General features: G+C 39.6%; 1 protein-coding gene across 2 annotated transcripts in view; it reads right to left on the bottom strand.

Annotated features, from left to right (window-relative positions):
* erbb2 (erb-b2 receptor tyrosine kinase 2) overlaps nt 1-18,322 on the bottom strand; it is a 32,355-nt gene that overhangs the window by 10,291 nt on the left and 3,742 nt on the right. For both annotated transcript variants that reach the window (XM_033611710.2, XM_033611711.2), the window contains exons 2-13: nt 9,777-9,928; nt 9,260-9,440; nt 8,978-9,118; nt 8,476-8,541; nt 6,750-6,865; nt 6,465-6,606; nt 5,994-6,122; nt 4,145-4,286; nt 3,559-3,632; nt 3,305-3,395; nt 1,077-1,279; nt 706-835 (exon numbers count right to left, since the gene is read on the bottom strand). In XM_033611710.2, coding sequence (XP_033467601.1) covers nt 706-835; nt 1,077-1,279; nt 3,305-3,395; nt 3,559-3,632; nt 4,145-4,286; nt 5,994-6,122; nt 6,465-6,606; nt 6,750-6,865; nt 8,476-8,541; nt 8,978-9,118; nt 9,260-9,440; nt 9,777-9,928 — 1,567 coding nt within the window. The remainder of the gene's footprint in view (nt 1-705; nt 836-1,076; nt 1,280-3,304; nt 3,396-3,558; nt 3,633-4,144; nt 4,287-5,993; nt 6,123-6,464; nt 6,607-6,749; nt 6,866-8,475; nt 8,542-8,977; nt 9,119-9,259; nt 9,441-9,776; nt 9,929-18,322) is intronic.

Here is an 18,322-nt window from a genome sequence, read left to right as displayed (position 1 = left end):
TAAATATTGTGATACTGATTTTAGTTACATAGCTCAGTCTTTAGACCCAGATAACATGGGCAACAAACATATTTTTAGACTGAGAGAGAACAACTTGTTTCATTGTCCAAGTACAAGTAATCAAACATAATCTAAGAAGAGTTCAAACAAATATAAAAAAGTGTTGAGTCATGTTTTTTTTGTGCTGCGTGACTTCATCAGATACTTTGGCTTTTGAACTGAAACTAACAATTCAAAAATAGATCTCTACAAATTGTTTTCACATCTGTGTTATCTTGTAAATATTCCACTTGCATACATGTAAATTATACAAAACATCATTTACTGTTCAAAGATACTAGGTGTTGAGTTCCCAGTGTTATCACACGTATTTGCTTTGTCATTGATCTATAGTTGCTTTTGGGCACAATTAAAGTTAAAAGCTTTCCGATGGATTTATTGTGACGACTCTGCCATCTGGCACAAACTGCCAATCCAGTCAACCCCAACGTAAATCCACCTGTTCACATTCTTTACTTTAGGCTAATACATGATTCGTTGTTTTGTACTGTTTAACTTGTTTGGGAATTATGACACACAGCTTGCTGTATTATTTGGACCATTATCACTTGGCTTTTTATTGATTTAGTGCAGCCACACCCACACAAACTCACACACACACACACACACACACACACACACACACACACACACAAACGTTCTTACCCCTGATAGATGTCACACTGCTCTACACACTCAGTGCCGCGTTGGAAAGCCGTGCAGGACACACACTGGCTGGGCCCTGGGCCCCAGCAGCCCCCCTCACACAGTGGGTGACACACACGCCCCTCATCCTCTGAACACACATACAGAGAAAAAAGAGCATGATGCACACTGTACTTTCTGTTGGCCTCACTTCCTCACTGTCACCGCAACAACATACATGAATGCTGATTAAAATGCAAATCATAAAAGTGTATTCAATGCAGCTGGATTTTCATCTGGCTGAAAGTTTTAACTTGGATTAAGTGCCTGATCAAAGTGAAACCCACAGTAACTTTAATGGAACTTGGTGCTACATTAGTGTGTTCACCCACCACAGCGCTGGGCGTCCTGGTTCTGGCTGACGATGCGATGGGGTCCCTGGGTGGGATGGAGGAGATTGTCCCAAGGCAGAGAATTGGTGTAGCACAGCTGGGAGTTGTTGTGCAACAGGACCAAACCTCCACTGACGCTGCGCAGTGAACGCAACCCAAGAGACCGGATGTGTAGATTCTGGATGGCCAGTGAAAACACACCCCTGAACAGAAGGAGACGTAAGTGAAATCAACTGTCACAATATTACATGATGCATACGGATATGTTGAACACATAAAACCAAACATGACTTAAATTCAGCTTTTATGGGTGTAAGAATGATTTTCTTTTGTTTTCAAATTTGGTTAAAAATTAGGGGTGAATTCAATGGCATACATGCTCAGGTTCAACATCTTTTGTACATCATGGTGACACCACTGGAGTCCTTAGGTCCCCTAGTTGTATATAAAACCAGTATGATCACTCTAGTTTTAAAACTCAGCCTGCTTTAGCCTCTTAAAGACAGAAATGTCAGCCTGGATCGCAGACAGCCCCGTGGGTCTCAGAGGGTTAACTCTGTGCTCTTGTTTGCAAAATTACAACAAGTAGCTAAAACTAGAACCTGAGATTCTCTCCTGATATAATTTAATTTGCGAGCAAGTGTGAAAATAAGATATTTTGTGTTTCAGGTAATCTCTCTATATTCTATGAACGTGAATCAAAGAGAAACAACGAGACTGATCTAATAGCCCAAACAACAGCCTATATTTGTTAGACGTTATAAAACAGACAAGCAGATTTCCCACTTATCACTATGACCCAGTTTGAGCATGCCCCACTAGATAGTGTCCTAGTGTCCCGTAGATGTTTACTGTTATCCTGGCTGGCGTGTGCTGCAGGTTAATGCAGCTGTGCTGGCTAATAATTAGCCTTTATGACACTGAAAGTGAACAAACTGCCTCGACGGAACCAGAGACACGTAGTCAGAAAAAAAAAAACAGAGCACAAACAAAGACACAATGGGTCTCATTCATGAAACGTGAGCAGAAGGAATTTGTGTGTAAACTGTTCGCATTCATCAATATTTTAGTAGCTCCAATCTTTTCGTAGCTACTAACAAAATCTACTCCTGCTCCTGACCAGTCGTAGTGCTTGTGTAAATTTAGTAAAGCACATAAATATTGCTTGTCACTATTGGAAATTACAATTTTAATTCATATTGCGCTCTGTTATGTACACAATACACAGATGCCTTTGAAACACGTAATCTAAACATGACAAAAATATTAAAAATATAACACATTTAGTTAAATTAGTTGGCAATTAGCAGGTTTAAGATCCAGATTAGGTTCATGATTGTGAATTATCTATGTAAATCGACTCAACAGGAGTTTAGCAATGCACTGCTGTGGAGCAGGCCAGCAGCAAAACATACTTTAGCCACCCAAAAAAGTCAATCTACTGCTGCCTTGTAATGTCAATTTGTTTGTGTTATTGTGCAACTTTGGAGTTTAGCTTGGATTCATCGCAAGTTAGACATGACACAAACTAACTAACCGCCTGACGCCACAGTAGACCAGCAATTTAAATGTTCTGCAAGGTAAAATTACTATCTTTGTCAAAGGAGTCTGGCTGCTTTGAAGCGAGGATAGATAACGCTTATGTTCCCAGTCAGAAAGGACTGTAGTAAAGTAAGTAAAGCAGTAAAAATATTCTACATATAGCGTACACTTGAACTGATTTATTTAGGTGGCTAAAATATATTTTGCTGCAGCCCCTGTCGACAGCAGTTCACTGCTTAGCTTCTGTGGCGGTACTCCTGCCTGCTGCTCCAAACTCTGGAGTTGACCGCCATCTATTGTAGTTTATACACCAAACTATTCTTTTAAGTTAAAGACCTATGTGTTTGTTTGTAAAATAAAATTCTTAGTTTCTTTTTTCTACATTCATCTCACTTACACTTAATGTCAGAGTAACTGAGTAATTAAATTATTACTTATCTATTTCCATTTTTCAACATGTACGTTCATAGTGCTTCCTTATACGAGGTGAAAAACATGAGCAACATGAGCGGTCATTGTTTGCTTCCAGTTTGTTTGTAGTTTATTGATAACATAATCAATAAAAGGATTTGTATTAAAAAGAAAAATGTATTTTATATCATATGTGCAAGCAACTAAAATAACATTGGTAAAAAACTGCGTAGAGGAAATAAAGACAGACATGTCAGTCAGTTTTAAAGTCTTACTTGTAGAGCATCCTGCCTCTGATCACCTTCAGGTTCTCAAACACACTCAGGTTAGTCCACTCTTCTGGCCAGGCATCAATGTACAAATAACCTGCAGAGCAAAACCAAACAAAGATGCTAAAGGACTAACAGAGGAGACACAGTATGCTCTGTACACAAAAACCTCTATGTGGTTATATCTGGATAATTATTACATTTGCAACAGTTTTGAATTCAACAAATTCTTCCTCACTGTTCTCCTCAGTGTTCGGTACCTGTAATCTCCTCCAGATTCTTGAAGGAGCTCAGCTGCTCCAGGGTCAGGCCTGATGTGTTACTCGCAGGGTCCCTAAACAATAACAGCATAATATGAAACCAACAGCAATTTAACATACATTATTTCTAGTTGATCTTCTTATAAAATCTATATTGACTGATCAAAGCTCCAGTGTTGCAGGTTATCTCAGACTTGTGTTTACATTTCACACTTTCACTATGAACAATTGGCGCACGCAAGATGATTTATCAGGCATCTCAGCTTCAGTCGGTGTCACGTAAGCCGATCCGCCAATCCTTTATTTAACATCCATAGAGTGACTGGTGAAGCAGCTGACTAGTTTGACATATACTGTATATGTTATCACTGTATACACTTTCTACTCTTTACTCTTGAGCATAGAAATGTCTCTACTGCGTTTGCATTAGATTCCATTTAAATTAAATAACCCCAATGTAGAGAAAAGCCACAAAAGCACTTCTTTTTCTTTTTGTTGACACAAAGATACTGTAAAAGTGAAAACATTCAAGTCTGGGTTTGAAGTACATTTGAGTGCAGTGATTTAAATGGCGTGTGTCTCTTACCTTACAAAGCTCTGAGGGAGAAAGGCCAGACTGCCAAAAATCTTCTTACACTTGTTGAACTTCTCCACATTGGAAGATGTTACCATGGTGACGCCGTGGTTTTCCATGACGCCGAGGTTGTCCATGCCCAGACCATAACACACTGTAATACAAACCATGACAACGGATTTTAACTAATTTATCTTGCATCCAAAAGTTAAACTGAACTTACCAACAATGTTCAATATAACAGAAAAAGAATGATCAACAACCCTCCATATAAACCAGGATATCATCAGCATACAGTAAAATATAGTGTGTAGTATCGCATTAAAAATCAAGGGTAAAAGGTGATTGACAAATTGTTTGAGGTAGTGGTTTGTCAATCTAGCTCACCAACCATTAGATCTCTCTCTCCTCCTGCGATCACTTTTACCCTTTGAAACCTGAGCAAATTGGTTTGATGTCTTTTAAAAACATGGGGAGAAGGCAATGAGCAACGAAAGAGGACATGATCCAAGAAATTAGAAGAAAATAATAAAATTAAAAAAAGAGGAAGAGAAGGAAAGTTAAAAGCAAACAAATAAATGACCTGGAAATAGTAATAAATAATTATAATAATTCTGTAACATAATTTTAAAATTGAATAATTATAATTATCATAACTATAAATATAGTTTTCCTTGTCTTTATTTTTTCAGATTTTTTGTTTTACAATTTTCAAAATCTTTTTTTTTGTTTTGCAATTTGTGGGACAATTCTTACCAAGTTGCTCATTGCCTTTTTTTCCTATGTCAAAGGGTTAAACAAATAATAATCCAGCCAGATCATCAAACAAGATGGTATTTCTTTATAAAGAATTATAATATGTGTTTGAAATCATGGATGCATTGGTCTAGTGTACAATTTGAGCATCAACTGCATGTGCTGTTTATAATAAATACAAACTGTCCCAGATAAATAATAACTTATCTTTGCATTGAAATTGTTGTTGTATGCTGTAAAGCCCTCTGAGGCAAGTTGTGATTTGTGATATTAGGCTTTATAAATGAAATTGAATTGAATTGCTTTAGAAAAGAAAAGAAAAACTGTCATGATCAACCAGAAGCACAAGTCACCTTCAACAGCATAATTACAGTAATTTCTGTTTTAGTGAGACTAGTTAGAAACCCTTAAAGGAATGCGAACAGTATTAACTCTGTTATTAAAAGGCTCAGCCAAAATTGAAGTCCTGGCACTGTGCCTGCTTTTTACAAAGCTTAACTTATCCAAGTTATCTAATTGTCCTGATTCAGGTGTAACAACAACAAGTTACGGCAGAAACAGGTTGGATCACTTTGCATCGTCAGCACACGTGGCATCAGAACATCAGTACATGCAGCACTAATCATAATCACCTGTACTGAAGCACCGTGTCATGCATGTATAGAATGCATGACTTAAATTACTCCACACCATTATGTATAAATGTTAGGTGTAACATTTGAGCCACATAGTGTGAAATTGTTTTTCCCCTGTTGGAGGTCTGGATAGCTACTGTTTACACTCAGTAGCCACTTTATTACGTACACCTTTCTAATATTGGCTATGATCCATTTTTGCCACCAGAAAGGAAACACTGCTTACAGACGTGATGGCATCAAGCAGTTGCTGCAGATTTCTCGGCAGCTCTATGGGATTGAGATTGGACCACAGTGAAGTCATTGTCATGTTTGTGGAACCAGTTTGAGATGACATGTGCTTTGCGACATGGTGCATTACACTGCTGAAGTAGGTGCACAGGTGAACTTAAAAAAGTGGCCACAAAGTGTATGGAAACACTGTATCTTGCCCAAATGTAAATTTACCGACAAAACACAATGACTCCCACCTTTGGGACAGTCTCCTTCGCACTTTTCACATTTCTGCGTCTCGTTTCCATCAGGGCTGCTGATGACAACTTCCTGGTTGGCTCCGGGACAAACCAAAGTACAAGCCACTTCCATAGCCAGATAGTTATCTACAGACAAAAGGAAGAGGGGAGACAAAGTGTTCAGAGGGCGTCTTTGCAGCAAGAAGAAAATGAATCATGTATGATGAAATGGGAAGCTGGTAGCCTAAAGCATCAGAGTAGCAGGAATGTGATTGTCACATTGCCAGGAGTGAATCCCTGGAGTGTGGAAATTTTGGCAAGGAAAGCGAATAGATAATCTTTTCTCCTCCTTTTCCCGTCAGCATCTCCTAACATCAAGGCGCCCTGCAGCAAGACACTTATTCATCAGGTGCACCAGCAGAGCTGCACAGTCAATTACTGAGCACTGTGTTTTAGCTTTCATGGATAAACTTCAAAATAAGTTCTCACAAGGACATGTCTTGACGCAGGTGGCACCAAAGTTAAACTTCTTGTTTGGGTTGGATTTGGTCTGGAAGGTGACAGTGTCGTAGATAGTGGGAGGAGGACAGCTCTCCTTACACACACCGCTGTCATTGAAGTGGCGGCAAGCCTGGAGAGAAGAAAAATGAGGAAACACGTTACTCCAGAAATGACAAAAGAGTGTCGAACAACACTTTGAGATTACATCGAACAAACAAATGTCTGATAATACATGTGCGTGTGTGTGTGTGTGTGTGTGTGTGTGTAATTTACCAGACAGTCTGAGTCTTTGGGTCCTGTGCATCCAGCAGCACACTGCATGTGACAGCAGTCACTGGGAAGGGGACCTTTACACCGCTGACAGCCAGATGCACATTTAATACGGGTCACTTGAAACAAAAATGAAAAGTTAAAGTTTTCAGCTGTACTTCACCTGCTCTGGACTTGTTCCAGTGAAAACCAAATAGGAGGTCTGTAATTGTTCACGCATTCGTAAAAAATTGTCACCGTACGGGGTCACAGTCCAGACACAGGCAGAATTTTGTACTTGTGTTCAATATTGTTGATATTAAACCATGTGTTATGTGTGCTGTGAATCAATCAAACTTTACAGCGCTTTGCAGCACCTCAACACAGTGTCACAGAAACCCCGCTGCCAACTAGCGCTCTGGTGGTGTAATATCAGAGCAATACAGACACATCACTGCACAAGTGTAAATGTGGCAGAGTCCACATTCATAGGTTAAGGCATAGGGTCCGCATAGAACCTACCCACAACTATAAATCAGTCTTAGTCACACTATGGTGAAAGCAAACAAAAAGGGCAGAGCTGGAGGACCCACTTGTGGTTTCCCGGTAAGCTACAACAGCAACAGAAAGGTGTGTATAAGACGAGGACGGTGAGTTGGCCTTGCTCAACCGTTGTGAGATATGTGAATGGAAACACATTGAACATGCAAATGCACACTCAACAACATCACCCAGATGTGCTGATCACCAAGATGATGGATGTTGTGTTTTCAAGCCGTCCCTCTCCCCAGCAACTTTTTGCTCGGCCTGCTGCCCTCGCGACCCAGCTTCGGATAAGCGGTTGAAAATGGATGGATAGATTTTGTATTTTCAGTTTCATAGCATAAGAGATGATTTCACTTTTATAGCCTGTTGTGACCTGCTGCCTTTTGGGAAAGTACTTGTTCAGTATTCGTACAGAAGAGTTAAAATGTTCCTTATTTTTATAATGAAAATATTTTACCAGTGGGCAAAAAGTTACCTCAGTCCCCAGCAAGAGGATGTTGTCTATGTCTTTTGTCTTTGACAGTTACACTACTCTGTGCTCAAATAAATTAAAAGAACTGCAGGGATTCCCACACATTCACAATCAAACACCTGCTGCCACAAATAGATTGTCTATTTTTGGAGCTGGACCATTCTTTAAGAGCGCTGTTAAAATACATATACACTGTTCAGTTATTTATAGTACCACACTGTCAGAGCGCAGCGCCCACTCTTGGCACAGATGGAGCAGAAAAACGTCAGGCGCATTGAAAATTAAACTTAATCGTTCATTCTACTGGGTCTAAGCTGAGTCTAGCTCGCCTCTGCAGCAGCTGGTCCTCTCCATATACCTGATATGATCAGCTCTGAACAGATCAACAGATGAATCCACCCTGTGACTCACATTGCGCAGCTGAGAAAAAGAAAAATTCATGAGGAGCTCTGCCTGCGCTGCATTAATGGACCCTCAAAAACGTCAGAATTTAGAGAGGGGTCACAAAATGATACAAAGGGACACAGACGCATTTAAAAGACGAATTTTCGTATTGTACATCATGCTATCATACTACTGCAACTGTAATTCAGTGGGAAACACTGAAATGTTTAAATTATGTGTTCGTTTTTTCATGCAGCACAAAACTCAATATGAACCGTGACCTCTGTATACTGTATCACCCCTACTAAATAGTGTCAGTGTCGCAGTCTGCACATGATGTTAACTTACAGGTCTGGCAGTCCTGTGCTGTTTCTCCCCAGCAGCTTTCCCCACATGCAGGCGAACAACTTGGACCTGAACCAGAAGGAACACAACAGCAAATGAGGAGAGCTGAGCACCCACAATTAAACAGGAGAAAACAAGACAAAGAGGCTACTGCTACAAATTCAAATTTCCTGAGTTCATCATCTTAGTTTAGCCTGTTAGCATGCTAATATCACCTGATTAGCCCTTAACATTAGGTTTGGGGTTAATGGGAATGTTGTAAGTTTTTAAAGTATATGGCCATAAAACAAAATATTGGGTGATTAGAGGATCATCAAAGTCACTAAAATGTACCGATGGGGACTAGAGCCACAGCACTAGTGTTGCTAAAGACATGCCTTTACATAATGTGCTGTCACATTAGCCGTTTTGTATTTACTATGGCACACAGGAAACAAGTGAAGCTTCTCTTCCTGTACTACCCAGTGGGATGTTCAATATTTCAATCAATCAATCAGCTGCTCACATTTAGGGGCCCGAGGCTGCAGTCGGTGCAGCCTGGCGTCGATGTTCTTTTCGTCCAAAGTGTCCCTCCAGACGATGTTCTGGGGGTCTGGGAAGCACAGCTGGGGGTTCCCCCAAATATACACCGCACCCAACAGGATCTCTGCAGAGGAGACGATACAAAGATATTGTTAACATTAATGAGCCAAAAAGCTCAAACATGCAGTCCCAACTCCAGTTTAGTCCAGTCTGGTCATACTGGGTTTGGGCATCAACTCTGAGCTCTACTATAGGATTATTTGACCTGTGAGGCTACGAAGCCGGAGTGTCCTGAGCCCCTGTCCACCCTGAGTGTTTTCTAGCACAGCCAGGGCGTAGCTGGAGTTGTACAGCTGGCTGCCTCTTATGATCCGAAGGCTGTCCAAAGGCAACAGACTCACTGACACATGGGCTACAAGTACATAGCCCTGTACCTCCACGATCCCCTGAAGAAGAAAACAAAATGATGAGTCAGATGTGGCAACAAAAACAAGTGGCCTGGCTAAAACAATTGGAGCGAACTCAGCTAAGCAACTTAATACTTGTCTTTAATTCCTTCTCATTTGTTTAATAACTCATAAATATGCTTATTTTGGGTAATTTTATGCAGCCATTATTACAGAATAAACACACTTTGTATCAGAGGTCGCGTTAACCAAATATTTTCTGTCACTGACTGAATGTTTCTAACAATGCTGAAAAAATAATTTTGACCAATTACAACACTGAGGATGATCTACTACAAACAAAAAAGTCTAACACAACCTCTGCTCTGTATCTACCTGTAGGAAGGATAGGTCAGGGTTTCCATGAAGATGTGTGATCTCCAGGTTGCCGTGGACAACCTGGCAGCCGGTGTAGAGCAGCTTCAGGGTCTCGTAGTGATTTTCCAGGCTGGAGGGCAGGGCCAGCTTCATGTCTGTGCCCAGGCATACTGCAACACAGATAACACAAATACTATTAAAACCTTTTTCACTAACATTCAAGTTTTACTGTCATTAAAAATCACTTGGAAAGCAAGCAATATATGAAAAAAGCAAACACAAAAGCCTTCTTCATCAACACTATGAATGTTTCTGTCCACTCAAGACTCAAATTAATTCCAAGAACTACTTTTAACGACCAAAAAAAAAAAAAAAAAGAATAGAAAAAAAGTTAATTTAAAAAAATCATCTTTAACTCCTGGAAATAAAACTTACTTGCTGCTTTTAACAAAATGTGGTCAAATTTAATGAGTGCATGAGAGTTTCAGCATGATTGTGTAGGATGTTAACGATCTAATTTAAGTAACCTAAATAAAGGAAAAACATATTTTAAAAATGATTTTTGACTCTCATCATTGAACTCCCCAGCACCCTGTCTAGACTGAAAAAATTAACCTTCCATTAACTGCAATGAAAACAAATGTATGATACTGACTGAACTCACTGAACTCATTTAATTACTTTAGGGATGCACAAGCAGATAAATTATCCACAATAATGGGACATTTTTATTATTTATTATTCCAGTAATGAAATTACAGATGATAAATAGCATAGATAACAGGAAGCCAGACTGCTTTCACTGACTTAACAGGGGCAGCATCAACAACAACCCGGCTGGCTGACTCAAGAGCAAAACATAGCTGCGGGTGTGGACCGTCTTTGACCATCTTGACACATAAAAATCTGGGAAAATTAAGACATTTACTTCTGACATTTTATCCACCTTGTTCCTGGCCCCCATGATACCTTGCATGAAACCAGCGTTTTCTAATGGTAACAGTTTGTTTACAGTACTCTATTCTTCTTTCCAAGAGCAATTGGGAAATAAAACATTGAACACATCACCTGTTATAGCTCAAACGGTATTATGTAATCATACCTCTGCCATCTCTGACAGCCATCTCAAAGCATTGCGGTCTTTTTCCTTTTCAATCTAGCACGCTATCAATTAGCTTGCCTTGCTCCGTTAAAATATTGTTAACTTAAACATGGCCCGAGCTAGCTTAAGGTGAACATCTGCTCCTTCTAAAGATGATTTCTGATTTCTGATGACTTATTAAGAGATACTAATACATTCGACAAACTTTTAACACAATTCAGTATTAACTTTAGCTCCATATAAAGTGAATAAATGTGGTGTTTCCCAGCTAATCCTCCGCTCGTCTGCGTTAACGACGTTTTTTACATGTTTTGTTAACTTCTGATTTATTAAAAACTGTTCTGAGCCAAACATGATGCTGAATTTAGCAGCAGACTTCAGTAATAGTAATATAAAGTAGTAGTAAAAGAAATAACTTGAGGCATTCATTTTTTTATATGATATCAAGGAGTCAGTAACACATTCTCAGCCATAATGACTAAATATATATTTCAAGGTATGTTGCTGATTTTATTTTATAACTAGCAATTTCCTAATGTAGGTTGAGAATGACGTCAGACGGGGAAAGACAGGGATATCATGTACTGACGCTGAGTGACGGACCTGTCAGTCTAGGTGTCATTCTTTTCCACAAATTCTGATTTAGTACTTTTTTTCACGATGTCTCGTGAAACTCTTGTGGTATTATTTCTCATATCAATGGCACCTTTGGCAACAGGAGCAATCCCTTTTTGTTCTGGTTACATTTTCTACACACAGTTGCTGTAGACAAAAAATTAGCTTAGACTGGTTGTTAGTCGTTACAGACACGGACAGTGCGACGGGTACCAGAGCAGTGCAAAGACATTTTAGAAAATGCTAAGTTAATATTAGTTAAATATTTGTTAAAAATGTCAGTCTATGGGACTAACTAGCTTACTGCTACTTCTGCTGTCTCACAGGAAGTTGCGCACATAATCATTTCTACAGTAGTGCCCTCAGGAATAAGGTAGATAGACAAAACAATTAGTTGATTAATTCCAGGAATAATCAAGAGATGTAATAAGAGTGAAAATAATCATTAGTTGCAGCCCTAGAATAATGTTTTAAACTTTTTTTATTATATACTATAAGTGTCAACTCTGCAAAAAATAATTATTTCTAGACAAAATATTTAAATAAAGTTGATTTTCTGCTTCTTAAATGGCTTCAAACTTCGTTCTCTTGCACCTACAGTAAGACAGAGTGTTGCACATTTATAGTTACAGGCAGGGGACTTTGTGTTATATGTTGAAAACTCCAACTAATGCTCTGACTGTAAGTGCTTGGACTTCACATATTTTGACTTGGTAACTTTTCACAAGTGGCCTTGACTGGATAAAACACAAACCATATGCGCTACGCCTCAGTCTTGTCTCTTGGTGTCTATGATATAGTTTCCACTGGCAGCAAAGAGCACAGATTCCCCACAGTGGGTCACACACAGCATTACATTCAGGGTCATGCAGCGCTCCAATTCACGGGGGCTCTCGCACACACATAGCTCCCGTGCTTTAGCAGGCAGTCACACAGTGGACAGTCCCTCCTCTGCTGAGGTTATAAATGACTTCCTCTGGCTCCCCTCCAACAGCCCTTCAATAGTCAACCCACTTTTACTGATTGAGCCACCCCCCCCCCCCCCCCCCCCCCCCCCCCCCCCCCCCGTCCTATCTCTGTCCCTCCTTTTGGAAAAGACGGCTGAAGGGGTTCATATACATCATCGCAGGAACAGGAAGTGCTGGCAGACGGGAGGGAGATTTTCATGATACACTGAGGTTTAACAACGTTCAGCAGATATGTGCTCAAGACAGTTTTTTATCATGTATGTGCGTCCGCCACGTGTTTCCTGGTGATGGCTGCATACTCAGAACTTGACTCCTGTAAAGACATACTGGGTCATAAAGCGTAAATAAAGTCCACATTAAAATCTGACAGCTACTGCGGCAAATGGATCTATGATTAATGGAGCGGCGGCCAAAAATACACACCCAGTCGTCGCAGCTTGTGTCAAATATCAAATCAAATGACTAATCACTGCCTCCTTCAGTGATGTCATCATGGAAAATAGTTTCACATGCCAAGCCAAAAGGGGAGTCGTGTTTTTATTCTCCAGCATTTAAATCATTTTTAATAGGACAGAATATCTAAACAGAAACAAAAACCGGCTCCTTGAAACTCTGTGATCACCACAAACTGCCGCACACACATGCACAAACAACACAGACAGCTCCAACTCAGGGGATTAGGTAAATGTGCCGTAACAGAGAGCACAACAGAGCAGATTTTCCATTTCTAAAAAAGTGTGTATAAAGCCAGTTCTCAGCTTCCTCCCCTTTTACTCCCTCATTGTTTGCTCTCCAAAAGTCTCTCAGCAACGGCTGTGTGTGTGTGCATGCGTGGCCTTGTGAAGAGCTGCCCACCCCTCCATCCCCGTGGCCTAAAATACTCCCTCTTTTATCATTTACTTTGCTTTAGGAGCTGCCCACCCCTCCATCCCCGTGGCCTAAAATACTCCCTCTTTTATCATTTACTTTGCTTTATCTGCTCACTGCCATGTCACTATCACCACCTTCCTCTTTTTTAATTCACTCAGGACTTCTTCTGTACCTGCTCCCAGAGCCAAGTTCACTCAAAATTTCCCTTCTCTTCTCCCATTCATTTCTTCCTGTCAGTTTCTCTGTGAGTGCATGAGTCGTTGCCCAATTCTTTTTGGACTCTGGAAAGTGTCATTTCACAGGAATGTGTGTCTTTGCATATCTAAAAGATGACACACATGCATGTGTTTCAGCAGCGAGGGGGTCGGGAAGGGACCGGGTTGTAGTTCAGAGTCTTGCTCAAAGACATGTAAGCAACCTGTGACCCTGCAGGTCACAAGACAGTCTCAGTGTCCAGAAGGTCACCCAGTCAACACACACAACTAATGACCGCCACTGACATCCAAGCACACACACACACAGAGTTAAACATGTTAGTGCTGGTTCTGCGCAGCGTACTGTGGCAACTTGGCCCTTGAAACTTTCACTGGTCAGGTGTGTCTGTGGTTAACAAGAGAATTTCCTGCCTTTTGTCCACATTTTGATCATTTACTAGCTCACAGTCAAGTCCTTCTGTGTTCAGTGAGGCTTCTGACATACCAGCTTTTAACATTTTTCTTAATTTATTCAGTGAGAGCCCATTTCCTGGCATTTAGAGCAACCCAGCAGTTATTTTGATCTTATTCAGTGCTCTCGTGTAAATGCAGAGACAGATTTTAATGCATCACAGGAACTTGAAAAGTAGGACAAGAAAGTGATTTGTACAACAAATTGCCGAGCCTCATCAGAAGGCAAATGTCTTTATAGTTATCTGAACAACTTAACTCAAAGGTGGGGTGAAAAGTTTGCCGTCACAGAGAGCAGGGAGATGCTAAATGTTTAAATATTGATGTATATAATAATGAATGTTTGAATATGGGGTAACAGCAGCACACAGTTTCAGACTGTCTCTCCTGGAAGACATAGTGTTGCGCATGTTTGTACACAAATAAGAGACAGAGGTAGTTGTGGAAAGAATGAAAACAGCTTTAAGTTTTGTTTATGTTCACACAAGACAGCGTGACGTGGGCCTCTGTAGATGGTGCGCAAGCTACAAGCATGCACAGAGGTGCACTGTTCACTGCAATATCCTCCAAATGACAAGCAGCGTACAACAAAATATTTTGTGGACAAGCAAGAAGTCAACTGGTGTTGGCAGAAGAACATCACCAGATAAGTAGGTCGCCTGGCAACTGTGGTAAACACCAACACACAACCAAATAATGGCAGTTATGTACTCTAAGTATTACTGTAACTTAACTCCAAATTGGAAGTATCTCACTTTCTTTCTACCACTTACAATCTCTCATGTTCTTACGCACCCTGTGACTGTAAAATTTTAAGCCATTTGACTGTCCCTGTGGCAAAACCCTCCCAGCCAGTCTCATTTGAAGGTGTCCCTGTTTAACTGAAAGGCCCAGCGTGCACAGAAGGTACTAGTAACAAAATTCAGAGGTGCACAGCCAAGCGCCACGACAACTTTAAGAGCTTTCACAGTCAACAGGAAAGACAAGATGAAGTCATTTTTTGGTGCACAAACCTCACACAAGGGACACTACAGCTAATGTAATCTCAGTTTAACAGAGAAATTCAAACCTTGCTTGCTTTTTCACCTTTGCACAGCTGACCAATCACAGCATGAAGCAGGTGTGAATGTTGGGTTGTCAGTTCTTTGACAGTTGCAGAAATCCTGATGTCAAAAACGTGAGGGGTATTCAGACTATCTGACAGACACTTTGGTTGGATCATATAATGTAATTTTCCAAGGTGTGTGCAGTGATTGGTCAACTGTGCAGAGGTGAGAAAGCATATTAGGTTTGAATTTCAATAACAATGTATTAATATGTAAATAAGTAGTTATTAATTTATCGGTATGTGGGTGTACACACATACATACACTGGAAGAATTACGTATATTCATATTTTGTGTTTTTCATATGTTCAATTATTCAAATATAAAAAGACGGCAGGACAAGCTGATTAAGATATATATGTAATATTAATATTTATACTATTTTTTTGTATTGCATGGATAACTGGTAATTTAGATTATATACTAAGATTTCAGAGTTTTAAAGCTGGCTCTACGAGTCTCGCCTGACACAATGTAAGTAAAACTCCTTGTATGTATTTTTATAGTAGGAAAAGTCAGAGTCAGCCAAATATTGTGGTAAAAGGAGAAGGGATCCAGACTATGTCACATCTTAAATATCTAGGAGCTACTATCAATTCACAGCTGACCTTTAAGAAATGTGAAGCCGGTGTGTAAAACTGTAAAATTCAATCTAAGGAACTTCAGGTATTCCAAACCAGCTCCCCTTAGACGCGGCAAAAATATACATGCACTCAATGATTTTTTCACGTATTTCTTACTGCATTACAAGCTGGTTACAACCTGGAAAAACAACACAACACTCAAGGCACTGGACAAAAAACCATCATGTTATCACCACTGTAACACCATTCAAAGGCATAATAATTGTCCCATACCTACTTATAAGATTTATTACTGACTTGATGTGAGACCTAATCTGGCTCCCTACAGGAGAGGATGTGGTGACCGTAAACTGGCTGTGACTGTCTGTAAACTGAAAGCCAGCTTGAAGCCACACCTGTGTGTGGCAGCGTGCCAGTTAGCACAGGGAGTGTGCGCTTGTGTTTACCTGTGTGTGTGTGAGCTTGACTGACAGAAACACAGTGGCAGCGATGCTACTGCAAGAGCTGGACTGAATCATGGTGGAAAAGCCTGCAGAGCGACACACCAGAACAGTCAACAGGATCCACAGTCTGGCCTGGACTCTCCTCTAATGGATCAGATCCCTTCAAAGCTCAACACAAACACAACGAGCTGATCCAAAAGGACTTTCTCTCCTGTCAGTTTATTATCCCTCAGATTTAACATGTCACTCCTGATTCCAACACAATGCTAATCCTAGCGTGTCTTGCATAAACTTCACATTTCTCCCAACCTCCCTGAACGCATTCTTTCTTCCCTTTCATGCTACGGCCCAGGAAGAAAAAACAGGTATTGCTCAACAGACAAGCAGAACAGGATCCGTACTGTACTGGAGCCACACACATGAGCTCCTCACTCGTTCAGCGTGTCATGCTTCGACTATAATCACAAACACGTACACAAACACCCCTGCATCACAATATCTCCTGCATACTTTTTTTTTTTTTTTTTTACATGTTTACTGCAGTTTAAAAAGCATCTGCAGCTGCATTTAAATACAGTTCATTTAAAGGGGAAGAAGTGAACATGAACAGTTCAGACAAAAAGCCAGTTAATGATTAAAAGGTCATGAATCTAAGGCGGTGTAAAGACGGGGTGATATTGTGCAAAAACTTAAGAAATCCTCTGATACCAATCACTCTGTTGAAGTGTGGATAATCAGATGCTAATTTACGTAGCAGATGCTCATCACACTGGTCTGTGTGATAATGAAAGTTAAACTGAATCATCATGCAGCCTGCAAGTACACAATGTTTTTTTTCTGAGGGAAATTTTACTGTATGATTCAAGAACCAGGTTTTGTGTCATGATGCAAGTTATACGTTATATAATGTGAATCTATAACCTATCAACTCAGGTAATAGATTATAATATATAACCTGAATGTCTAATCTACCAATGTTATTTAATTTTACTAATAGACAGGACTGCAACTAACATTTATTTTTATTGTCGAGTAATCTGTTGATTTTTTTTTTTTTTCAATTAATGGATTCATTGTTTGGTCTATTAAATGGCAGAAAATGGTAAAAAAAAAAAATTGTCCACAACTCAAAGATATTCCGTTTACTGTCATAGAGGAGGAACGAAACCAGAAAAACATATTATTTAAGAAGCTGGAATCAGTGAACATTGATGTATTTCCTAAGAAAAAAAAATCACTCAAATCGATAACTAAATTAGTTGGCAATTAACAGTTGACAACTAATCAATTAATCGCTGCTGCTCTATGAACTAGAAATACTGGTACTGGTACTGGTACTAGCCCAGACCAAGGCTGAATAATCACAATATTCATTACGCACAACGGTTGCAGTGATATACCAGTTTCAAGGTATACTGTGCTAAAAACTTGTTTACTTATCTATAATATTGGGGGGGGGGACAGTTATTGTACCATAAAAATCTCATACTGTTGCAACCCTACACACAGAATTAATTTACAGCATTGCAGTCTATATTTATTGCAATAAATTCTAAAGTGATACTAAGTGCAATAGAAGATATTTCAAATATGTTTTAGGTGTAATTCTGTGCCAATTTTTTAATTGCATTAGCTTTAGTTCTTATTCTACAACAACAGACTGGTAACACTGACTCAGTATTAGTGAGGCACCATTTATAATGGGTTTGTAACAATGGTATAACAGACCATTTGACTACTTCCTCTGGGGGGAAAAAATGCTGCAGACACCTAAATTGTTTTTATTGATAGATTTAATACTATTAATATTATCAATTGTTATTAATGGTGAGAAACCCATGTCTCTTTATACACTACCCGGTATGAAACTGATCAAATTTGACCTATAATAGAGCTGTTAGTAGCAAGTAATAATACTAAATGAAATATGCATTACTGAAAAGTGGTATCAACACACTGAAGTACCAAAATAGCTCTCTATTATTATTTTAATAATATATAATTCTACGAAAAGGATCAATGGCAATACTGAACTGAGATGATCATTACCTTTTAAATTATTTTTCTGGCATTTTTGTCTTCGGTTTTTACAGCAACAATAGAGAGGTGACAGGAAATAAGCAACAAAGACCCCCAGTCTGACTCATATGAGGCACACTGCCAGCATCTTAACACCCTCGGCCACCAGGGTGTTTCTATTTCTGCATTATT

The sequence above is a fragment of the Epinephelus lanceolatus genome, chromosome 21, assembly GCF_041903045.1.
Source record: "Epinephelus lanceolatus isolate andai-2023 chromosome 21, ASM4190304v1, whole genome shotgun sequence".
NCBI classification, from domain to species: Eukaryota; Metazoa; Chordata; class Actinopteri; order Perciformes; family Serranidae; genus Epinephelus; species Epinephelus lanceolatus.
The sequence above is the reverse complement of the archived record's forward strand: the minus strand, read 5'-3'. Positions and strand labels throughout refer to the sequence as shown.